The following is a 26873-nucleotide window of genomic DNA, read 5'->3' as shown; positions in this document are numbered from 1 at the left end:
AAACCGGAAACAGAGCAAAGCTGTGTACTTGATAGAATTCGGTGCATTTTGACAACGTTAACATAATCTGAAAAGCAATGCAAGTACAGGCTGTTTCAAAATGATTGCATGATAAAATATATCAGGAAGAACTGTTCGTTGACCAATAGTTTAAATCTAGGGAAGTCTTCTGGCTAAGATTATTTTGACCAAGAACAAGGTTTTGATAAAATAAAATACGAAATATAAATTTTTATAAGGGCTAGATGCGAAGAAATTAGCAGTTAATATGCAGTTCCTCATCCTGTAAAAGTTTGTGTGAGTTAGTGTATAATATATAGCAAGCATTACTTGTCAGAAAAACTGTCAAACCTATGTGATTTAAATCTCATTAATATAGGCAAAATATGTATTTAACTGGCATATGAAATAGAATTTCATGTAAGAACTACTTTGCTACAAACGGTAGTTTAAAACAATAATTTAAGGTTTGGCAAAAAGGAATCTTCTGAAATTTTTCTTTCAAAAACTTAACATTAATATATTTTTAGAAGTATGTTTCTACGTATTCTATTCTGTGTATTATATTATAAACTTTAATGCCTGATACGTTGAATAATTATATGTTATAAATTTTTTTATTGACACAACATTTCCAAAATGAACTGTACAGTTATCTAAATGCCTTATGTTGTTTTCTAAACAAATCATGTAACCGAAAATGTAATCTGAATAACCATTTTACTTGAATCATTTCTTAAAAGAGAACAATAGCTATTCCAGACAAATGTTCAAGCAACATATAGTTATAAAATATTTTTATATGTAATATCATTACCCGTAACTTTGCTTTACATTTTAAATTTGTAAGAAAATCCTAATAGAATATATTATTAATAAATTTAGTACTTACCATTTAGCATCAATAAAGGAAACTATAGTTTAATTAATTACTTTCTGCTGTATACTCTGTATGTATACTTTCTGCTGTATACTTTTAATACAATGCTGTAGTTACTTTAAGTAGCGTTTTGAGGGCATACCACTTTTTCTGCATTTTGGCGTGAAGCTATAATTCGACATTTCACATTCCCTTTCCTATTAGTGTACTTAGATTTTAAGGCTTAGTAGCAGTTAGACGTTAAAAATACACATAAGCAAAGGCTTCCTACATCAAATTCTACCAAAAAACTCTTTATATACTATATAGGATGAATGGTAAGATATTCCCTTCATCATCTCTTAATCTGAAAACTTCCAACTGGAGATTTGATTTCAAGTTTACAGCTGCATTTATGAATGGGGAAAGAGCAAGTGTTGCAGAACAAAATCGTTAAATATGATTTGATAACTTAAGAAAACAAAACAGGAGGTTGAAGGTAAAATTATACATTTAATACTAAAAATATGTTTTAATGTTTTTGAAAACCTCCAAAATCTTGAAAAATCTAATTTCTCCAAGGAAGTGAACTTGGCCATTTATTTTCTTAAAAATAAGTATCATAAAGTACGAAATCTGCCTAATGCTTATACAGCAATGCTCGGAAGTAATCATTACTGCTAACTTAAACATAGTATACCACTTACTAAAGCAAAATCAAGAAAGATGGGCGTGTCCATTAGCTCTTCCATCGATAGTGCTTCTTCACTGATCACTTGCTTTTTTACTTAAAGTGATTATACAAACACCGAACTTTGGCTGATTATCATAAATGGCGAGATAGTGTCACTTCACATAGGACTATTTCACCAGCGAGACCACAGTCTGGCTACATGTGGCTTTAGTCATTCTCCATATGAAGAGAGTAAACATGGAGAATTCTTAGAAGTTCTCAATGAAAGTGAACTGCTTTTACGTTATTGGGTGATTCCCTTGTAGTAAATGGTGTTTATTGCTTTTTGCTCAGGTTGCGCATTAAATGCATATTGAACACAAGTTTATTACAAATTTAGGAAAAGCACTATTAACCTTTTGAGGCCGGGGCTTTGGTAGCAGAAAAGCTACCAAAGGACGGGGTATCTTGAACCGAATGCTTTCCCCCTTTAAGAAATCACCTCCTATTTGCAACAAAGATTCTTGTGTGTAGTTTAATAGATTCTCACAGGAGTGCATCTATGTCGCAAAAGGAAGACCTTTGAAAGAGATAAGTGGTTAAAACCCTACGGACGTCAAATTTGACATTTCAGCCTGGAAAATGGGGGAAAAAGACATGGCCACTAAAGTGGACAACCCCGTCTTTTCAAAGAGAGGACTCTATGGCCACTATAATGGCCATCCCGTCTTCAAAAGGTTAACATACCATAACATCATTAAATAATCAATACTGAATGTTCAGAATTTTCTCTGAGAAACAATTATTCGGATAAAAAAAGGAAAAATGTTGTCACAATAGATGAATCTTCCGTATATTTAAATGACCGCAATAAAAAGGAGATTCATTTATTATCATCAAGGAGAAGAAAAAAATCCTAGAACATGGTTGAAAGCTTCTAAACGTATTTTAAAGGGTTTCTGATTGTTGTTGGGTTTTGATATAACGACAAATAAATATTAAAGAGAATGCAGAAACTGTTAATTCCAACTCCACACATCATCAGGGACATATTGTATACCTAATTTTCAAATATGAAATACCTTTTCTTTATGCAAAGTGCCATCAATCAGAACTGCATCAAGACAAAGCAAGCAGCCACACGTCAAAATCCACTGTTAATTAGGTGAGTTAGTAGGTCAAGACATGAAATGAAATTCAAAAGCATATTCTTTAAACTACTGTTGCAGAATGCCAGCCTTGTAACAAATATCATGTCGGAATAAGAATCCATTTGTCATGTTGAAGACAGAAGCCATGAAAACATGTAACACGTCAGCGGTGATATAATCAATAAATAAAATCAACAATGATGTTAAAATAATTATAAACAGCAACCACTGGACCCATCGGTGTGCATGCCTAATGAACTGTGTGAACAGATACACTTACATCTGTACCAGCACCATCTCATTCAGTTAGCCGTTCAAACAGATATATGTTTGCTTGAAGCGATGTCGTCGTCTCCAGTTCTACATTCATTGTTCAAGCATTGACATCCTTCAGTGTCTAGACTCAGTCTCATCTTCGTTCTTTCAATTTTCTTAGCATTAAGAACACGTAAACCTTTATCGAGCAGTGCCGTATCATTCTTAGCCTTTGGACTACAAAGTTCTGTTCTTTACCAAAGGCACTTAAACATTCTTCCAGAACATTGTAAGATATATTTTAATTTTATAACAATTATTTTTAGGCTCCTTTCCTGTCTCTCCTAGCTTCAGCTTACAACTCCCTACAAGAATGAGTTTTCAGAATCGTGTTAAATGCAAATGAGAAGTAGAACAGTATTTAAGCCAAGTTCAACTGACTTCGCCAGAGAGAGTTAGGATTCCTGAGTAGCGCGCGTTTGTCTTTGGATTACGTCTGTCTAGGCTGTTGTTACTCTTGGCCGTATTGCGTGCCTTTTGATAGCTTCGCTGCGTAATTTAATATTACAGGCCAACTACTTTAGAATTGTGTTAGCTGTGAATAAATCTCTTTAGTTAGTCATGAGTTAGACCTTATTTCTTACATTCTGAGTTTAAACCCAAGTGGAGGTTTTGCTGTACTCCCTGAAAACGTTGCCGACTGTAATCTTATTTTGAATGAAATAAAGCGTAATTAACCCTTCTTGAGTTTACGCTTCTGTTCTTGGACTTAAGAGGTTATTCGCTTAGCAGTTCTAGGTTCTTCGACATTAAATTTAGCAAGATAAAAATGAGGAACTCTATAGCCTGTAACAATGTTTTCAGCAATGTAGCAGATTAATGACGAGATAGTCTTGAAGAGGTCCATGCTTCTAATGGTATGTTTGAGAAAAGGTTTGTTAATCTTGTTATTTCTTAGCAATAAGTCATTGATTCTTTATAATGAACTTATTCCTAGAACCATCCTAAATCTCTGTGTAGATTATTCTTATAGAAAATTCAAGAGACTATTTTCCGGTATTTTTTATTTCCTTTCTTTGCTTCCCAATGCCTAAATTTTTAACATACCTATGTTAACAATTTAATCTTAGAGTCATATATTTTTAGAAAAACCTCTTGCTTGCTGAAGATTTAAACAAAATAGAATTTCGTAATGGTAGAGATTCAAAAAAAAATCTCAATCTTCAAACAAATCAATATTCGGTAAAATGTCGAAAAAAGATCTGACATTCTTGTTTTCGCTTCTTGGATAAGCAAGAATATTCGCCGATGTATATTGTGGTTTCTTTCACTTCTGAACAATAAAGACTGCGTCTGATTTCTAAGGAAAGCATTGAGATGTTCTATGATACCAAATGAAAATATTCTTGCTTCTTGAAAAAGTACTAATGCCTTTGGAAATAAAAAGAATTGTATAATACCTATCATAGGTTCCTATAATATGAATGAGGTTTAACTTTTATAGGATAGAAGAATTAAAATTATACCTAAATAAAATGAGACAGAATATTTTAATATTTCTAATTTGATAAATGCAGATAGTGAGTTATTTTTAAAATAGATAGTAATATTTGTTCAATATTTACAGATTCTTTATATTCACTTTTACATTTTAAACTTACAAGTTTTATATTTCATCTGAAGTCTGTTTCATTTGAGAGAGAAAAATTGGTTAATGCAAATATTTGAATAAAAAATTGAATAAACTTCGTTCAGCTTAATGCAAATAATTTGTTGTATACATTAGAGTTTTGATATTTTAGGTGTACACATTAATGTTGAATACTCTCCTTTCAGATAGCTATTGCTGTATAATTATTTCTAATAATAAATAAACGTTTCCCTAATTATATTTCACTAATCCATACTATTAAATAAATAATTTGTTTCTGAATCGATGATACTTAAGTGCATAAAACACATGTAATACTTAAAGCAACTATAATTGGCATATAAACTTAACTCTACAGAAGGAAAACATCAGAATTAATCATAATACAAAAAGTGTTTTGAGAGGAAATTTGTAAAATTCGTATTACTTTATTTATTCTAGGTTCAATTTTTAATTTAACTGAATTAAATGCTATTGTTTTAGCAAACTTGATGGAGTGATTTAAATCCATACTTTTTTAAAGAAATAACGGATACTAACAAAGCTAAAAATATTTTAATCATTTATGTTACCGGCATTCTATAGAATACCTAGGCATATCACAGAATGCCCAAGACTGGCCGGCCAATGTATGAAATGATTAAATATTTCACATATTGCACATTCTATCGAACAGTGTTCGCCAACGGGTGGTCCGTGAAAAATTTTGATGGTCTGCAGAAAAATTGGGATATTATTTATATTTTAATGAAGATTCAGTTTTAAAAAATGACGAGTAACAAAACCTAATATGATATATGGATTATACTTTTTTTTTTTAAATTTCAACTACTACTTTTAGCGAAATTTCTTCTGAATTTAGCGACATTTTAGCTACATAGAAAATCAATCAAAAGTTTTTCTGCGGTATCTAGTGACATTTGAAAGTGAGAGTGGCCATCCATAGATATGCTGCTCTTATCAATAAAAGCGCAAACTGGAATTCTCTCTCCTTTTGTATGTATGTATGTATGTATGTATGTATTTAGTTATGTCAAAGCACACTAGGGCTATCTCTCTTTCCTTTTGAATTACAAACATATGCTATTGTGGTCGTTAATAACACAGTTTTCCTCCGTGTCAATAGGCAATTTGATGGTTTTTTATGAGAACCATCTGCATTCTTGTTTATAATTATGTCACAGGAAGTTTCCGTTCTTGTTTTCTCTACATGTTGATCGATGGCGCCGTTGCTGAGTAAGCGGTGATTATGTTTACAATAACTAAGAATTGGCGGCATAACACTTTCCAGTTGACTGATATTGCTTTGCGTTTGCCGGTTTGTTCTTGCTTTTCGTAAAGTTCCTTTTCAGTGATATGGAAATGTGAAGTTTTCTGTACAAGAAGGTAAGATTTTAGTACTTTTTATATAATTTTCCAATGTGAACGGAATGTGTGTATCAGTGAGATGTTAATAATGTTTTAATTGTTACTCATAATTAGGGGTGTAGCCTGAATTTCCATAAGGGCATGCTGCTGAACACCAAATGTTCCGAAAATTATATTAATAAAATAAAATTAGAATTACATGCATTGTAAAGTTGAATACTGTTTTTAAGTTTTTTTTTTTTTTTTTTTTTTTTTTTTTTAAATTTCATATTAGTGATACGTCAAATATAAAATTACATATGTAGTGGTCCTTGAAGTTCTATGGGTTGACGACCGTTGCTATACACTGGTGTGCAAAAATTAAGGACGAGACGGTTTTTTCAATATAACTTTGTACAAAAAGTTTCCAAATCAACACATTTAATACCGTAAGATCCCCAATACGTAAGGACATAAGTAATGTAAGCAACACTTACTAAAAGAGAAATCAGAGGGATAAAAAGAAGCTTTATTGAAAAAGTAGCATGGAGTGCAATGCGACTGAAGGCCGAAACATCCCTGTGATGGGTGTCCAGCAAGAAACATCCGGTCTTTAATAGGGGATATGATCTCCCCTGACTGGTAGGCAGGTTTCACAGCGTCTGCCCATGCTGAGAATGAGGGTGTCAATGAGTTGTTGAGGCATTGCTGCCCATTCGTCTTGCAGCGCCAATCGAAGCTCCGGAATCGTTACTGGTGGTACGGTACGAACTGCCTAGAAAATCCCATACATGATCGATGGGATTGAGATCCGGAGATTGTGCCGGCCAATCCATACGTTCAATATCCTCACTCTCTAAGAGCTGTTCGGCATCTACTGTGCGATCACATGGTGCATTGTCATCCATGAAAAGGAACTGCGGACCCATAGCGCCTCTAAAAAGAAGCACATATGGAAGAAGAATCTCGTTACAATAACGGGTCCCGTTGACTGAACCTGCGTCGAAGATGTGAAGGTCTGTACGATGTACGACTACCAAGCATGATGCCTCCCCAAACGAGAACACCGCCACCTCCATACCTGTCCCTTTCAATGATGTTCGAGGGATGATTGAGGCTTCCCCGCTCTCTCCAGATGAGTATGCGATGAGAATCGCTACTCAGACTGAATCTGCTCTGATCTGTAAAGAGTACTCGTCCCTATTCATTGTCTCTCTAATTCCGGTGTTCCCGGCACCACAGAGAACGCCTTCTCCGATGGGCAGGCGTTAGAGGTACACACCGTACAGGGCGTCGTGCAAACAGACCACCACCGTGCAGTCTACTGGCCACGGTAAAACGCGATATCGGTCGTCCAGTCGCCTGTGTCGTGTGTCTAGCGATTTCTCCCGCTGTCTGCCGCCTGTTTCTTCTGGCCTGTAAGGCAATATGCCGGTCATCTGCGGGTGTGGTTCCTCGTGGACGACCACTACTAAACCCCCGGATAGCTGTTTCTGTAGTTTGAAACTGTCTCCAAAGTCGTGAAACGATGCTGTGAGCAATTCCGAACTCTGCGGCCACATTTGTCACATTGCGGCCTTCCTCCAACTTCCCAATGATTCGACCTCGGGTAAAAGCATCCAGATGTCGTCTAACAGATTGATTATTCGCCATTTCTCGCTGAGGCAGCAACTCGGTGTGATTTTAACTGCTATACGGCGTGCAATCTCTTTGCCAGAAATACTGATCTTACACCGACAACATGCTTTATACTACTCAGACACTCCCCCATCATGTCTACCTGCATATCTGCGCATGTGCTACCGTACATCACCTTACTTAATCTCCTGATTGGTCTTTCTGTCCGCTCTGCCTCTTCGTTCAGCTGATATGCTAATTTTTCGACTTCGTCCTTAATTTTTGCACAGCAGTGTAGAATGCCAAATGACAAATCGGCAGAGTATGAAACACATCTCCGATTAGTTTTGAATGTCACATGGCAAAACACGTGACTAGTGTTGGAGAAGGAGTGACAGTCAATAGACATGCAGCGGCGATTCAAATTGTCTAAGTTTTGAGTTAATGCCACAAAAAGTTACAAGCAAGCATTAAGCTTGCCCGTAACCGAAACTACTTACCAGAAGTTAATAAATATGTAAAAAAACGCCAGAATAACTATTAAAGATGAACCACAGTGCTACTGGTTGCTAAATCGCTATGATGTGATGGCTGTAGAAAACGCCAGAATAACTATTAAAGATGAACCACATTGCTACTGGTTGCTAAATCGGTATGATGTGATGGCTGTGGAAAACGCCAGAATAACTATTAAAGATGAACCACAGTGCTACTGGTTGCTAAATCGCTATGATGTGATGGCTGTGGAAAACAAAAGTAAACTCATTTATCGTGTTAAAGGACGTGTCAGTACTACTCATTATTACGCTAGAAACACTGAGTTATTTCACGTTCTTCATGATATTCATCAACTATTGGACATGGAGGGCGTGATAAAATTTTGAAAGAACATTCAAACAAATACAAATACATTGCATATAATGATATTGAACTGTACATCCACCTTTGTGTTTTCTAGAAGAAAAAAACAAAAAGTTATTATAAAGTGTATTGTAGTGAATCCAATGACTTTTTCTGAATTTAATTCCTGTTATCAGGTAGATCTTTTTGATTTCCAATACCGGTTTCGTAGGGAAAACAAATTGCTATAGCGTACTGAGATCATCTCACAAACTTGTGATAGGCTTTGACGTCAAAAAGAATAGAATATGTAACCTATAAATTAGTGTATATATTCTTAGTGTTTGGAGTGCCACCTATGTTACAGTCTGGCAGTAAAAGGAAATTTTTCATAATGTAGTGACCAGTTTGAAGGAGTTTTGGCCACCACTGAAGATCGTTCACGGGAAGCCTTGCCACTCGCAAAGCAAAAGTAGTTTCGAAAGAGCTAATCAAGATACTGGAATATCCTCAGTATATGGATGCAGACAATAAATCTGACCAGCGGAGATATGGACTGTTCGTTAAATTTATGAAAAAGAAAGCTTATCATTCTGAAATCAAAAGAACATCATACGATGCATTTTCTGTCTGCAAGCCTAAAGTAGGTTTTACAATGTCTTTCTACCCGAAGATGTTTCAAAAAACATAAATACAGAAGAACGGATAGAAAAAATAACAGAAAGGTCCAACGATGACGACATGCTTAACGAAGAGATTCTCGTTCCTCCTACCTGTTATGAGAATGTATAAATAATCAGAGATGCATACGCATGCGCGAAGTGTAGTTAAAAAATTCAAAATTCCTGTGTGTAAAGATGAGAATTGGCTATTTGTGTTTCAAAACTGAAAATGCTATCTAAGGTCAAATTAGTTCTAAAGTCAGTCTGGAAATGCCAGCCTTTTGGGAACTACAATGCGATTTCCTGTTCTTGACGACGTCGACAAGAGCCTGTGAGAATCGTTCAGTAGTTTAACAGTTGTAATGTGTGTGACAGAATTCGGCCAATACTTTTTATGCAGCTCCGTGTTGGGCCACCGCGCCAAAATATTACCGTTATAAGATCATCGTCCTCTAAAATAAAATCCTTAGAAGCCTAACAGATTCACCGTGGTTTGTCAGAAATCAACAGATACATCAGGATTTAGAAATTCCTCATGCCCAAGGTTATTTATTGGTGACTGAACATAACTTCTTCAGAACTGTACAAATTTCAGAAAATCATCATATCATACAATTCGCAAACTATGATCCAACAATTTGTGCATCTATTAAAGCGTCCTCGTACCATTCGTCATAACTCTGCATATTAAACTTCGCCAACGCAGGCTAAAAGAGTAATAACCGCGTTTTTCTCCCTGCTCATAGTTAATAAATCTCATCAAAGCTACAGATATTAGGCTAAAGTCTGTGATTTAACTGGCAAAGCATTAGGACTTTTGTTTTAAATTCTCTAAATCTTTTTTCATTTTCATTTATTATGTATTAAAATTTCATATATCTTGCAAAGAAATGGACTTTGCCCCAAACAAAGAGCGAAAAAAACTTTGTTGTACCTTTCGTCAACCCATATTATTACTCTCAACGCATTATTATTGTTCTAGTGTGATCGCATTTATACTTGGCAAATAATTTTCAAGTCCTCACCGCAAGAATACAATTTCTTGATATATAATCTATTTCATCTATGTTTATTAAGTTTCTGCTGTATTTTGCATTTCCCATATAACAAATAACATTTTCATGTTTGTTTCACTTAGTTACTAATCTGAGTTGCGCAAAAGCGCAATTTCTTCTATTTATAGCCAAAATCCACAGAGCACAGAGCCAACACATAGCGGTTGATACCTCATGAACCACCAGCGATATCCGATGTGTGACAGAGGATGCTTTCTACCGACTTAAAACTTCTGAAGGAATTTCAGAACAACTGTGTATCAAATCAGAATTCACATTATGTCCTAAGAACTTGCTTATTTTTGAAGATATATTCCTTAACACGAAATTCCTCTCCCGTCATTTGCAATTTCGCAATCAATTGAAAGCGGCCAAAGATTAATCAAATGTATGTGTAAAACAAAATGCTAAAATATGAAATGTGATAGCATGAAAAAAGTGAATAAGTATAATTCAAAATGTCACTCAAGCCTGCTATGTTGTAATCACAACTTTTTACAACATAAATTAAAAAATTTTGTTAAATTCAAATTAAATTTAACCTTTTAATTTTACAAAAATAATGCATTTTTTAATATTTTCTTTTTTAATGTTTGAATTCTTTGTGAAGTTCATTTAATGACCACCTTGTTCTATTTTTTATAAGAAATAAAAGCAGGTGAAATAATAACTTTATCGCAACCTTTTTCAATCTTTCATATGAGCATTTGTCATTCATAGAATGCGTAGGTGTATTATATACAATGTCTAGGTAAAGTATTTAATAATTCTCATACTTCACCTTTCACTAAAAACGCCAAGCATTCTATAAAATGTCTAGATATTCTATAGATTGCCGGCGTATAGATACTTTGCCCGGTAATAAAATATTAACATATTTAGACTCGATAAAATTTTTCTCGGTAAAAGTATATTTAAGGTAACCCTTGGCGAAACTTGGCGATTTTTGGCAGTACATGGATACCGAATTTGTGCAAGTCTTTGACTTGTTATTTTGGCTTGCGTAGCGGTGAGGTTTGCCGCAATAATCGCCACTACACAAAGCCAAATTAACAAGACAAAGAATTCAACAAACTCGGTATCCATGTACACATCGACCTATTTTCACTTAAAAAAATACTCGAATTGCACAAAAATGGCATTGGACACTTACTCTCTTGACTTAATCCATGCACACATCGACCTATTTTCACTTTAAAAAAATCAGAGAATTGCACAAACTTGGCATTGCGCACTCATTGACTTTTTCCATGTACACATCGATATATTTTCACTTAAAAAGTCAAAGGAGCAAGTCCCCTGTTCTACAGTAGAGGCAAACGAAAAAATACATAATCTCAATCAATATACTAGATTTTAAACCAAACAATAAAATAACATAAAAAAGGAAAAACCTTTTATGCATTTAAGCATTACACAAAGCAAATATCCATTTACCTCTGTGGCACACAAAATTCTTTAACAGCATTCAAAAACTTCCTAAAATTATTTGGACTAGAATCCATATATCGGCGTCGCCACATAAATTCACAAAAATAAGAGTACAAAAAAAAAAAAAAAAAAAACCCTACGTATTCCGGACTGTTCCGAAAATGGCTACTAAGTAAACTTTCGTTTACACACCAGTCAATTAATGCATTTTCCCCTTTCGTTCCAAATCGTACAGAAACTTCAAATTAATCTTACTACATTCAGCCATTCTACATTCCAAACAATGAAACAAGCAATGAATTTCCTAACCACACACACCACAGAAGGTCTTGCAAAAATCCCACGATTCAAAATTTCCCGGAATAATGCAAACAATCACTTTATAATAGGTTTTTATAACATTCAACTACTCAGGTTCCCATAAATGAAACAACAACTCGGTAATAAAAGAAACAACACTTGGGGATAAATGAAACAACAACTTCGCGATAATACAAGGGGTACCCTAAAGTCAACTTTTTTAAAATGTTTTCTCATAATATTATAATTTCTGAATTTAAATTCAATAGTAATACAGGTCTATAATATTTCAAATCCATGTCGTCAATATATATATGAAGAGAGACAAGCGAAAAATCAACTAAATCTTTAAACTGCAATAATCTCTTAAAGTCTACATACTTATTTATTTACGAGGGTTGGAACTTTAATAGTGGCAACTATTTATTTACAAGGAATACAAAAGTGATTCATGTCACCATGTTTTACAGTCCTTCAATATAGTCGCCAGCATTGTGTACAACCCGTTTCCAACGATGTGGAAGTCGCAAAATACCTGTAGCAGCGCCTGTTTTGTTGATGGTTTGAATGGACCGGTCTACTGCCGCAAGAATCTGAGGAACATTTTGGAAGCGAGTGCCACGAAGTGGTTCCTTCATCTTAGGAATTTAGTCACAAGGGCTTAGATCTGGGGAGTATGGTGGATGGTAAAGCACTTCCCAGCCCCATCGCTTGAACAAATCAATCACAGCTTCCGCAGTATGCGGCCGAGCATTGTCATGCAAAATGAGAGGAGCGTTCTGCAGAAAGTGTCGCCGTTTTTTTCTCAAAGCTGGTCGGAGACTGTGCTCCAAAAATGAGCAGTAATACTGCGTAGTGACGGTCTGCTGTGGGGGGAACGGTATGTGTTAGCATGACACCATCTTTAGACTTTAGACCGCGAGCTAATACAAGGATTTGTTCTTCGCGTCACTCCGCATGCGCGTGACGTAGGCAGGACGAGTCTTTTTGCTGAGAGGTAAGGTAGGAATGTAGTTTACGTGTGGTATACGCGATATTCTTTGGTTTTGTTGCGTAGCGTTTTCTCAGCTGTGTTGCCGCTATTAAAGTTCCAACCCTCCTACTTTAGGTATTCAAATGAATAGATTAACTACTTGATCAATTTCTCTGAAATTCAATTATTACCGTATTTAATGGTTTGTCGCTATCGGTCATCGATTTAAGTAATTTAAACAAATAATTCGCAACGTTTGTGATACTACCCCCCTCCCCCGCCAGTGGTCACTGAAGCCGTTTAAGTGGGCCATTGAAACTCCAAGTGGGGAGGGATATATAGGAAACAGTGTGCGGTAAAAAGAATAAAATATGTATGGTAGTATTCCAGTTATGTCTCAATTTACCTTTGCAAGAACATATTATTTATTCACAACTGATATGTGAAGTCATAAAAAGTTTTCTTAGTTGTCTTGATTTATGGCCTGATTTTGTGAGAAGCTAGTTGAAAATAATCGACGAACGTCGAGAGCAAAGACAGGTTAAATCAAAAAGCTTTTGTTTTGCGTGTATTTTTTAAACCAAGCTCGTAGTTGTATAGGAGAGTGATAATACTTTTAATTACTGCATTATCATGAATTGTTAACATGCCCCTAAAAATTTGCAGTTTTACGATTATTAGAAATAATATAATTTGATCGAAAGATTTGACAACAGGAAAATAAGTTTATTGACATTGTTTAAGGAACTATTAAAAATATTATACATTTTCTGAATACAGTTTGCTTATATACGTTCACTGTTTTATAAACCGTCAACAAACATTAAATTATAGCTCGTTTTTTACCATGCCTAAACTGTTCCCTTTGATATATCGTGACAGGCGTGAACAAAATCTATGCACACAATGACTTATAAGCGAATAAGATAAGATTTTATCCGCTTAAGATCTGTAGGAAAGTTTTTTAGTAGTGCAAGAGTAATAGCAAAATACAAATTTTATTAATTTGTGGGGTTTTTCATTTTCCTCAATGCGTGACGTTACGTTTGTTTCGCTTTGCTTCACGCAATGCTTTTGATATAGTAAAATGGTTATCCTCCTCCTATTTCCCCAGAAATGTTTTCGCTCGTGAAGACGCACTTATATGCATCTAAATAAATTTTCAAAATAAATTTTGAAATTGATAAAGTTGCATTCAATATCTACATCTAAGTTTGTTTTTTGGCTAATTTTAAATCGGAATTAATTTTTGGAATGAGAGGTTGCATGGAAAACTCTAAGAAAGCGCGTTCTATATCAACAGGAATCTGTTTGAGGATTTTCTTCCGAGTTTTCCAACTTTATTCTAGAGATTTTTGAAGACAAAAATGCCACTTTACTGGCCAACTTGGATAAAATTAAAAACCGTTTATCTTATAGACTTTGTTCATAAATTCAATGAACTGAAAGTCAGCTCCAAGGTGATGACCAAACGTATGATGTTACCACTGTGGCAAAGCTTCTAATATATAAAAGAAACTTAGAAGAATTTAGCCACTTTACAAATTGAGTAATTGTAGAAAAGAAAAAGGGTATGAACTTCATTATTGGAACTGGACTTCAACAAATGATTTCAAGGTATTATTTAAATGGATGTAAGACTCATTTCTTGCGCAGTTTCAAATTTTCACCGTTAGAAGAAATTGTGGACAGCCAATGAATAGCTAAAAATTTAATTTCGATCTCACACCAAGAATTTTATTTGCAGAAGCAATTGATTTAGACTAATAATTAATAATATCAAGTTAATTTCATACATGATTTGCTATAAATTTATATTCATTCTTATTTGCCATGGAGCTGAAAATTAAGTCAGAAAATCTGCATAAAGTGTGAACATAGTAGGTAACGAAGTGAAGATATAAAATTTACGTGCGAGCATTCTGGGTGATTGCTTCCTTGTCGCTGAAGCCCGTCCGTACCAACCAAAGTGTGATATGTTTTGATATAGCTAATATACTAGTTTTAACACTAGCAATTTTAGTGGCTCTTATTAGAACCTCAATTATATCCATGTTACAGAGACTACGTATATAGAGCTTTACTTAGCCATCATTAAAAGGGAGAAAGCGGGGATAAACAAATTGTGAAGCCGATGTATCTTTAAAATCAAGCATAAGGGAAAAGTTTAAGTAAAGAAAGTAAAATAAAAAAAGTAGACATTGAGTTGAGACATGAGTTGGCTCATAAGTCTTGACGTTTTTTAAGTGAAATTTAAAAAAAGTTAAGACGTGAAAAATAATGTTTTGGCAATGTATTGTATGTTATTCGATGGGGAATTCTGTGCTCTATAAAATAGTGTGTTTAATGTTTTTATAATTAGACACGTTTTGTTTTCATGCTATTAAAATGGAGTTGACAAAAAAGAGCATTTTCGACACTTTCTGCTTTTTGCTTTTAATCGAGTTGCTAGAGTGACAGAAGTTGTTAGAGAGATTTGCACAGTTCATGGCGAAGAAGCGATGCCTCTTAGGACAACTCAAAATTGGTTTAAGCTATTCAGAGACGGTTGCTTCTACCATCGGTTGATCTACCGAACAGCTTGCTGAAAGTTGGGAAGAAGTTGTAAAACCCAACGGAGAATATACATTACTGATTGATTTGTTTTCATTTCTTATTTATTTTTGTGGAAACCTATACCTAAAAAAACCGCCAGAACCTACGGGTCAACCGAATACAAACCCAATTGTATAAAAACATACAAAATGTCTTGCATTTGAAACTGAAATGAATGTAATACAGTAGTTGGCGATGGGTGATCCTGCTATCAGGTACCATGTGATTCCTATACGAGTTCAGGCTGGTCCTGTGCCAGATTGGCAAACATTACTAAAATGTTTCAGTTTCGTCACGAATCCAAGTTGTTCTATGAAAGGTGTAAATCTATAACAAAATTTCCAGTGCCGACAACTAACCGAGTTCTCAACCCAAAGACTAAGGCTTCCATCACAAATATATTGCTATTAATGTCTTCGTGTGGTTTCTGTCTGATGACGGACTTCAATTGTCTGGATTGTCTAAGAGAGTTCAACACTTCCCTTTCATTTCATATTACTCATTTTGCCATTAACTCTAATTTTAGAAAGTGAATGATGTATTAATGTAGTATATTTGTTATACATATAATTCCATTACCTTCACAATGATTATGAGATTTTTTTAAAGCTACATAAATTGTTTGGGGATACATTTAACATTTTCGATTCGATCAGAGGAACTATGGAAACTTCTTAGTAAGAAATATCCCTTCATATCTTTCATCTAAGTCATCTACCCTACATCTAAGTCTTTCATAATGGCAGCCCTCCATTTAGGCAAATAAAGAACGCGTGTTTAATCGTACTCAAATTCACAAATCCGCTTGTACACACGATCGCAGACCGCTGAGTGTCGATGTGTCATCAGGCAACTTTCATAGTTAAGCCTATTACACAAAATACATTCCTATCTAATTGCCTTACCTGGATTTTCTATACAGTTACGTTGCTATAAGTTTACTTATAAACAAAATGTTTAATTATTTAGTCTTAATATCAAAAAGTAAATTAAAAATTAAAACTCAAATATACGCTAATGAAACGAGAAAAGATACTAACGTATTATCCTGTCGACCGGCCAAGTAGGGCAATTTAGCACCAGTTACGGATGACCTATTGTTTAGAATTCCGCAGTAACGAAGGACAGCTGACGACAGTTCCGGAAATTTCGACAATGGTCGACGGGATAATACGTAAGTGTCCAGAAGAAAAATCAGAAACTAAATAAAAATTTATTGTGTGTTGTATATTTTTGTAATACTCATAAGCAATAATAAAATAGTCTGCTAACTACATAGAACAATATTACGTGTTTTGCGTTCAATCATGTAGCGTATACAGTTTTTCAGTAATTTTATTTTATGCATCGAGAACAATTCTGAAAAAATCCTGAAAGAAACAAAACAGTTTTCCAAAACTATATTTTGTTAAGCAACGTTGATTTTTAGTCATTTTTTCTTTATATTTATTATTCTTATTTCTGTTACTGATACATTTGATTCTCCAAAGTATTGAAAAATGTAGAGTTGTCACTAATTTCATACTAATCACTACTTAATTCCTTCATTAATTTGCCATTTGCCATTTTCAGTTGAATAACTCCTTGTTTTCACATTGACGATCATAGTAAAGCAAGAATATGCAATCAAATAACGAGCCAACATGAAAAATGAGTAAATTCTGATTGTGTATAAGAGTTCAGAAATTACCTTTAAAATTTCTTTAATATCTTTTTTAAAACAGAGCCAGAAAACAGCATTCGGACAAGCAAATAATCTATTATTTTATGTTAGGGCCAGAAAATGTCCTATACATAGTATATTCCAATATTTTAGCACTTAAACGTACTTCCCCACGACCGTGAAACTGTAGCCAAGCAGCATGCTTTAGGGAGCCAGTTATGGATAAGCGTGACATAACAACTTACTCATAACATTTTTGTCAGAGGTAATCTCGAAAAGTTACGTTTTCATGAGGGCAATTTCGCCGCCTTTTTAAACAATGAGATTTTCTTGGAGAATTTTAACATCGGGCTATTTGCAGAGCATTTTCTTAAAGATAACAATTTTGATACCTAGTTTGAGTAAATCTCTGGTTTAACAGGGAAGCGTGCTCTGAGATGTTTTATAACAACACTGATAATTACCTGGCTTATGAGACAACTGTCTCCTCTTTCCGACTTGCCTCCTGTTTATCCCTACGGAACTTCAATTAACCGTTAGTCATGTCTTTTGCCTAGGAGGCATTAGCTGAATTAGCTTAGTAAGGCCTAGGAGGCATTAGCTAATTAGCTTAGCGTTCTAAGCAGAGCTTCCATTGAAATTGGAGGGCATAAAGCTTTTTTCCGAAACTGATCGCTTATTAAATAAAGGGGATTCAGTTCCTTCCGAATTCTGCATAAATGATTTACGTCACTTTGGTAGGATCTGGCGCAAATTTCACGCTCGATAGGTCAATAAGTAAGTAACTTTTTAATGAATATTGCTGATTGTAAGATCATTTTAACAAAATGCATGAGAAGACATATTTACCTTCATGGGCAGTTTTAGCTGTGCTCGTACTATGGGGATCAATAGTTTCTGCAAAACGAAAAAAAGAAACATATTACGATACCTGAATGACAGCAAATGTTTTAAGTTTTGTATGAATTGAAATATTAATAATTCTAAACTTATTACTATAAGAAGAAACACTGGTAAAATTGCAAAGTTTACAATAGAATTTATATGTAAAATATATTTTAATAATAGTAATTCTTCTTTTTAAGTAACAAGTATAGTAAAATGCAAATTCAATACTCCAAGAAATACGCACAATGGCCAATGAATTAGAAACCTTCGAGATTTTGATTTGAATGCGTGCTAGGGGTGAATTATGCAAATTTGTTTTATGACGTGGGTTACACATGGTTAGAATGGTGGTATAAGTAAGTTGTAAGAGTGCTTTTCACGATGAATTCTGGAAAATTGGAAAAACGAGAGATCTTTCACCATTTGAAAAAGAGCTTATTGTTGGTACCTCGATTTTGAAGACGGTAAATCTCAAAAGCAGCCATATCAAAGATTTTTAAAAGTTGGAGTCAGAACCAACAGTCCTCCTCTAGAAGACGTAACTGCGGGCCGAGCACAGTTTTCCAAGAAAGTGATCGGCGTCGACTCGACAAATTTTACGGCAGAACAGGTCCGTTTACTGTGTCCGTTGAAGCACAGTAAACGGACCGTTGAAGCACAGTTCGTTTACTGTGCTTATACGGACGCAGATCGTCAACCAGGACTCTTCCGAACAAATTTCAGCTCGAACCATACACAGAGATATGCAGAGGATAGGAATGCGAATGAAGTCGAGTTTCTGCTCGACATTGCAAGAATTCGTTTGCAGTGGTGTCGGGAAAGAAGACACTGGACATATGAATTGGAAACGGGTAATGTGGTCGGATGAATCAGGCTACACGTTATTTTGCACTGATGGAAAACGTTGAATTTGGAGAGAGCCCCATGAAGCCATCTTCCTTACTCGCATTTTGCAAGAATCTGGTGGGAGTATCATGATATGGGGTATGTTCTGCTGGCATGAAAGTGGTGCCCTGGTGTGTCTCGAGTGTAAACAAACAGCCATGATATACTAACTAGATATACTGGCCGATCAAGTGCACCTCGGAATGTTGCATTTTCACCCTGATGGCGACGGATACTTCATGTACAATAATGTAACTATACATTGTGCTAGAAATGTTTAAAATTGTTTGCTATATTTAAGTCTGATTTCCAACACCTTTCCTGGCCACCGCATAGCCCGGCTCTTAATCTGCTATATTTAAGTCTGATTTCCAACACCTTTCCTGGCCACCGCATAGCCCGGCTCTTAGAAAATATGTGGGATATGGTGGAAATACGCACCCGACAGCTTCTCCTTTTCCATCTAATTTACAAGATCTAAAACCCTGCATAGCCAATACATGGACTGTGCCAATAAAATACTCATCTTGGGTTTCTAATTCATTGGCAAGTAGGTGTATATTAGCTTGGATACAGTTTTTGAAGAACACTGAGTTACACATTATAGTTAGATCTAACTTACATCGATTGCATTTCGAACCACTAAGCAATTCAGATTTAAGCAACTCGATTTCACGTACAAAAATCCAGATTTTGTTTCAATATTTCTTTTTATAAATTCAAAGATTCTCATTCAGTTATATTTCGATAGTATTTTGAACATTATTTTACATTAAAGCAGATAGTCAATATCTTTTTTAAAGGTAAGAAACGCTGTAGCAACATTTACTGTACACATATCGTACATTCATGATACTGAAATTATAGTTTCATTTGTTTCATTAGAAATAAAATTTTAGTTTTAGTAAGCTCGCCATATGTACATTTTCACAGTTTTTAAAGTTGATTGAGAGTGCATTTATGGTATTACTGTCTTTCCACGCTAGATGGCTATTTTAACACAAAAAGGCTTATGTCAGTTCAATATATTTACCAAAAATTGGTAACATTATCAGTGCCTTTTACAATTTATTTTCATCTTCAGTTCTTTATAGCGTAATAATTGAAAAATAATTATTCAGTCACAATCTAATTAAATTGTGCATTAAAAATACCATTATACAAACTAGCTAAATCAATTAGTAAATGAGTTCCTTAGCTTCATATTTTTCTACCAGAAATCTCGACTAGATGCATCGAAGTGCTTTGGCAAAGTGTCAAATAGGGCTGCATTATCTAAAAGAAAATATATTTATTTTCGTACGTATCTTTAATGAATGCACAAAATGAAGAAAAGATGAAATACCATTGCGCATTACAAGGACATTTTCATACTTAATTGTTATTCGGGCAGACGTTTTCTTGGTCATGATATTTTGGCAGTAAATTTGGTAACTCTTATATGCATATTTTGGTAACTCCTACATGATGTTTATGGAATTGGAAAACGTTTAATGGAGTTAATAACAGAGAATTCAAAGGCGCGTTAACGATTTTTTGGAAAGCAGGTTCGATGCCACATTTGGATTAGTGTATATTTAGTAATTATTCAGTCCCACATATTACACAGAATATCCTTTTCAACTATTGATATCAACAAAGTTTTTATTAGCCGGCTAGATTCAAGGATGGCAGAACAAGGAGTAGGAAGATCATTACTCGAAATAAATTTATGTGTTTCTGATAATCTCTTAAGCAGACGTGAAAATTATTTGGAGCTACATGACTGTTAGAAGACATAAAAACACGATAAATTACTAAATTCCAGCAAAATGATACGGGAATGCAAGGTATAGCTGTCTGCCGTTTAGATGATGCCATTAACTCTTAATCTTGAAATATGGAACACTGTAAGATTTTCATGCAAAGCCGAAATTGGCCAGAGGTTTTCACGTTGCGGACAGATGCTATTTAAAAAGCACTCAAAATTGACTTAAATGCCATTTTCTAATGCATTATTAATGTTACTGAACTTTTTTTTAAAATATAATTCTGATGTAAAATATATTAATATTTAATGAACTATTGGATGCTTAAGAATTTCGTTCGAATATTTTCGGAAAACAAAAAAATATCGCCGAACAAGGTAATTTAGAGCGCATAATGTGTAAGCATGAAGTCGGAACACTCTCGTAAGATTTTCGCTCTTAGTTTCATATTCGGTGATGAACTACTTTACCAGTTGAACATCTCACTGAATGAAGGCGATCTGTTCTGTCCGAACGTTTACTGAAACGACTGGCGTAAGCTCATATTTATTTAAGTTTTTTGTGTTATACATAAGCAGATCTGTATCTCTTGATTACTTAACGGATTAAACAAGTATCTATAGTGTCAAACTTGCATCGGAATGATTAACACAGGCTTGTTGAGCTTCTGTGAATTTCCTGGCAGATGGGAAAATACGTAAGTACCAAATATTCCAAATTTTTATGTGTTTTACATTTTGCAATTTTTTTTTACAAATTTATACTGAGAAAATGCAGAATAAGGAAGGAAAACTTTTATTTATCAAAGTATTTCAAAATACGATGACAATAAAATTAATACTTAAAGGATATACTAAACAGAATAACTTACTAATATAATACATGTTTCGGCCACCACAGCTCTTTGCCTGTCTGTGAGATATTATTTCGCAATGCGCAGATTGTATGCGCAGCTCGCATTTTGTTCTTGCATTCTTAAAACCGTTAATTGTAACTCTGTCGCTTTACTTTGTGCTGTGTTGTGTTCGAAAGCTCAAACTGCCGAATAAAGGTTAATTTATAGTCCACTCGCATTGATGTATTCTTAGATTTATTAATTTAAAGTTAAGATACCGCTTCGCTACAATACATATTGATGTAAAACAAATTAAATACAAATATTAACCAATTAAACATTGCTTGGATCTTGATAAAAGTTTCCACAACTGTCTACAGTAAATTAAGTCATTCAGATTTAATAAAATTGAAAAAGGAAAACTATGCTGGTTATTATCATCATTGCTTTTGAAATGGAATTTGCAAAATTTAAATTTCATTAATTCAATAAATTTCTTTTATTGCTGAGAAACATTTTCCTTGGTAATGTCCAAAAATGCAAAATGAGAGATTCGGTGATCTGCCGGGAGATGTATTGAAAAAAATCGGGAATCTTGTCAGCTATGTTACATGTATGTTAATCAAACTGTAAATCACTAATGTAATTTACTTATCCATCTTAAAAGACTTGTACATAGAATATCGAAATGTTATGGGGTGCACAAAAATGTGTAACAAGATATAATAAGACATAGCAAGGCAACATTTGGGCATATATATAAGAGTTCCTATAATGAAAGGACATGGAAAAAAATTAATTTGATGTAATTAATTTTTTTATGCTTGTTTCCAGGAAGCAAAAAAGTATCGCCAAAGAAATGCGAACTAGAATAACAAATAATTACAAAGGATTTTAAGAGCCTGTTAGATTTGAGAATCTCCGTCTAAGAGAAATCAAACACTCGAAATAAAGAAAAATAAATCACTCGAGAAAGATATTCATGCATTTCTGAAGGTCTGTCAAGAAGTAAAAATTTATTTAAAATTACATGACCGATTAGTGCAAAAACACGATAAATTACTAAATCTCCCAATACAAGCGACTTAAATATTACACGGGGAAGTCTTCCGATTGTTAGGGTGATTCTCCGAACTAATTAAATTTTAAAAAGAAATTTATTTTACTTATTTCAGTCCAAAGCAATTAGTGAAAAGATTTCTTATCCGTAATATATTCATTTCATTATTCTTAGAAATATACATGGAGAATGGTAGAATTACAAATCATCTGTTCGATAATTATAGCAGAAAATTGGAATAAAGAATTAAAAATCTAACTGGTTATAGAGAGATGATGAAATATTTCTTATTTAAATTGAGGGCGAAATTAAAAGGAAAAAGCGAAGAGATTTCTGAAGTATAATCTTTTATTCCTAAATGTTTTTCAAGCATTAAAACTGATTTAATTACAATTTCCAAGCTTAAGGGAGAAGAAGTATTACTTCTTTCCTTGTTTCCATCTCTTATATATTGGAAAATGAAACCTTCAGATAAAATTAATCGCATGTCTTGAACTAAATCATCCATTATATTAATAAAATGTGGAAAACTAATCAAAACTGAATCTAATGAAAATCTCCTACGTAATGATGAAATAGCGACCCTTTTAAAGTGCAACTGCACATCTAAACGGGATTGGAAATGATCTAATAGTTGAAATCCATTTCAAAACAATTAGTAAATTTCTATAACTCATAGCTTAAAGCAGCAAACCGCATTTTCCCACTAATGTATAGTTAGAAAATGAAGCATTTCTAGAGCCTACAGCAGATGGGCCTCAAATTGCAGCGGCAGCAGTTAGGATTAGTCTTTTGCGATAAATTGTCGATTGGGAAGTAAAGGAATTAGCGCCGGGATCTCTTTTGTGCTGTCAGTTGTCTTCCTGCTCACAGTTAGCACCATTTATCATGGGAATTCTAAATCGGGATTTTTGGATCTTTTTGATTGATGATAATTTAAACGGAAATGATTCCCAATAGCTTCGGGTAAAATGGGTCAAGACACTGAACAAATCTGTTGCATTTACGCATTGCAGAATCTATTTAAAGTGCAATTAAATTATAAATAAATATAAACACGCAGTAGTTCTATGATATTGTATTACCTTTGTAAGTTTTAAGTAATGGACGTAAACAATGTTTCATTAACTTATGTTTAATGAAATTTATAGGAATAATAATTAAATATGAAGAATCCTACCTAGAGTTAATTGCATACTGACTATTAAGATTCTTTTAAAATACTGCGCATACATTAAGCTGATGAAAGAAAAACTCGATTTTTACTTGTATGCACTTCAGTAGAAACAAGACTAGAACTTACATAGCTCAATAAAGCTATATTATTACATTATGATATCAGTATTGTTACATTATGCGGGCCAAGAGGTAAAATTTAAATTACACGCATGTACGCGCTTTTAAAATATGGTTTAAAAATTTCTATGTTGGTGGTACAGCCGAATGCTGCCAAAGCTTTTGCATTTGTTCTAGCACAATAGTTCAAAATGCCGCGTTTCTGAATTCGGGTATGCTGTTCTAAAATTGTTTGCTTTCGTTTTGATGAAGTAAATTTTAACTAAATACTGTTTCGCTGTATTTTCTGCAATGAATTGAGCCTAGTTTTAATGCGTCATTTGTGTTCTTCATGTTGTGAATTTCCTGATTTATGAAGCGTATTGAAATTTTTTGTGTTGCTATTTAGTAACGTCATGCGCTCGGTCACCGTTACCGATCTATTATTACTCACTAGGCCGTTACTCATTCAGTAAAATCTTTTGTGGTTTGAGTTATTGTTTACGAGATTTAATTATTAAAATATTAGATTCGAACAGGCAGAACATAGGCCTGTTCATCTCGACGAAAAGCAAATGTTACAGTGTTAGAAAAATTACAATTATTAAAAGATACTATTGTTAAACACAAATATAATGTACATCTATTCTTCAAAAATAGACAATAACTGCTCAATCACATTTCATGGTATACAAATTTAAGTGAATTTAAAAATGTGTTTTACCCAGAGTTAAAATTCCTCTTGAAATCTTTACAAAAGCACTATAATTCTGAACTGTAAATTATTGATAAAATTTTAAGCACGTAAAACTGAGTTGAAAATCCAGTTTCTTCTTTATAATTTCTATTATTAAGTGGTAATAAGTGAGAGATGAATTATCACTTATTATACACAATACTCAATATAAAAGTCACTTAATATAGTGGTAATAGTGAGAGAAGAATGCACTTGTTGAAAAATAGCCGCAAAAGTACATACGTGTTGACAGTGAAACAATCTTTAAGCAGGGTGATTTAATGTCAGTTACGAATAATTGTGACTTAACAACACAAGCATAACATCTGCGGTTTGTTTTGATGTAACTAAGATTGATTCTTCTTTCGTTGTTATGAATAAGGATATAATTTAATTGTTATTGCTGCAATTAGTTTTCTTGCAGTTTGAAAACAAAAATATTAAAATTTGTAACCTGCCATCTACAAAACAGCAGACAGTGAATTATTTCCAAAGTTGACCCGCACGGGGGTCGGCGTAGGTAATTCTGCGAAGCTACTGACAGGATCGGTACCTATGCAGGCCACGGGGGTATACAAATTACGAACCTTATGGTTCTGGAGGCCCCGGGAAAGATCACTTATTGGTCGGTCCGTGGGTCTGGCAAGACTTAGAAATGAGAGCTCTAGTAGCCCGGGGTGGCGTCCCGGATACATTAGGTAGTGTCCCTCTGCGACGGGCAGCCCCATCAACTGGCAGGTAGCAAATTATGGACAACAATCGGTGTTGCAAAAGCGATGCGTCCCTCTCTCCAATGTTCGAGGGCAGGGGTTGAACTCCTGTGACTGTGTGGGGAACTAAGTGTCTTTAAGTTCGCGGAAGAAGGAAGCCAATATATTGTTGTTGTTGCCAAAGTTAAGAGATCGTACCACAAAACAAATGTCTCTAAATGAACATTGGCAGCTTTATGTGATGGACAAAACAGTAGTAGATTGAAACAATTACCCGCGGAAAGTATTTTTAGAAAGCATTTTTACGAAGAGCAAAAACAAAGCAGGTCAAATATTGATTGTTTATTATATAAAGAGGTGTCAATCCTTTTGAATTCCGTAAACTGAAGCAATTTTGGTGGGATCTGTGCCAGCTTTAAATGATTTTATGCTTTAAATGTTTTCGATGTTAAACCAAACCTCACGGTAAACGGGATAATACCATATGTACTCAAAAATGTATATACAAGTCATTAAATACCGTAGAAGAAGAAATATACCTAATTTTTTTTGGCCTCTAAGAAAACTACTTAACAGCTTATATATAGATATCTATCTATCTATCTCTCTACCTATCTATTTATTTATCTTTCTCTATATCTCTATCTATATATATTGGTTCTAAAATAAAACTTCATACAATCACAGGTTTAAATTAAATATGAATACTCGACTGTAGGCTCGCAGATCTAAATAAAGTATTAACGACTAACATCTAATATTATTAGCCTCACATTTAATTGCATGCGCTAAATGATTTTTTAGAATTACACAAATGATATCTCTAATTTTTTTTCTAAACTCGGCTTTCAGGAAGTATATATATCCGATTCAGAAGTATTCAAATATATTTTATCTTCATAAAATTATCCAAGAAACAACCTTATGTTTGGCGTAGATTTTAGACATCATCAGTTTCGGGGACATACAGGTATAGATCCTTCTTCATCGGGAATAACGAAATCTGCAATGAAGGAAGGCCACGGTTTCATTTTGTAAGTAAAAGAGAATGTAGCGTCATCTGTTGGCAGAAATAGTAACGAAAAGAGAAAAATCTAGTTAGTATAAACTTTAAAACGTTAGGAAGGACTGAATTGGAATTAAAAGTCAATAATTAAACAAGATAAACCTTTGTGAACGCGGAAAGCTTCAAGAAAGTTGAATGAAAGAAGCCTTTTGGATACTCTTTGCAGACGCAAAGTCAAAACTGCGATTAAATTTCAAACTCTGCTTAGCTATCGAAAACTTATTAATCGCACCTTTTCGGACGTAGGACTTATTTAACACTCAGTTGGTCTGGCCGATAAATCTCAAACCACGTGGACAAGATATGCTATAAATATCCCAACGATTAAAGTCAGAAATGGAATATTTAAGATCGAACCATGGATTTCAATGATAAGCGAGAAAATGACTTAAAAACTGAACTTCTCCATGCAATTTTATAACTGACAGAAGGATGAAACAGAAGCAAAATGCTTTATCAATGATTACGGACGCTAATTCTCGGTCAGTGGCAGCAGATCTCCAATAATTGAGTTCATCAGACAGCAAAGTTTCTGAGAAACAAACTTAGAGAAAGCAAAATACATAACACGAATCTTGAGTCCGGAAAGGCGAAATAA

General features: G+C 34.2%; 1 protein-coding gene across 2 annotated transcripts in view; it reads right to left on the bottom strand.

Annotated features, from left to right (window-relative positions):
* The window catches only part of LOC118182606 (lachesin-like), a 171956-nt gene that overhangs the window by 21824 nt on the left and 123259 nt on the right, over positions 1 to 26873 (bottom strand). For both annotated transcript variants that reach the window (XM_085815902.1, XM_085815904.1), the window contains exon 7: positions 17922 to 17969. In XM_085815902.1, the coding sequence (XP_085672028.1) occupies positions 17922 to 17969 (48 nt within the window). The remainder of the gene's footprint in view (positions 1 to 17921; positions 17970 to 26873) is intronic.

This window comes from Stegodyphus dumicola, chromosome 4, assembly GCF_044657685.1.
Source record: "Stegodyphus dumicola isolate Sdum_Otavi_A_Nest chromosome 4, ASM4465768v1".
Lineage (NCBI taxonomy): Eukaryota > Metazoa > Arthropoda > Arachnida > Araneae > Eresidae > Stegodyphus > Stegodyphus dumicola.
The sequence above is the reverse complement of the archived record's forward strand: the minus strand, read 5'-3'. Positions and strand labels throughout refer to the sequence as shown.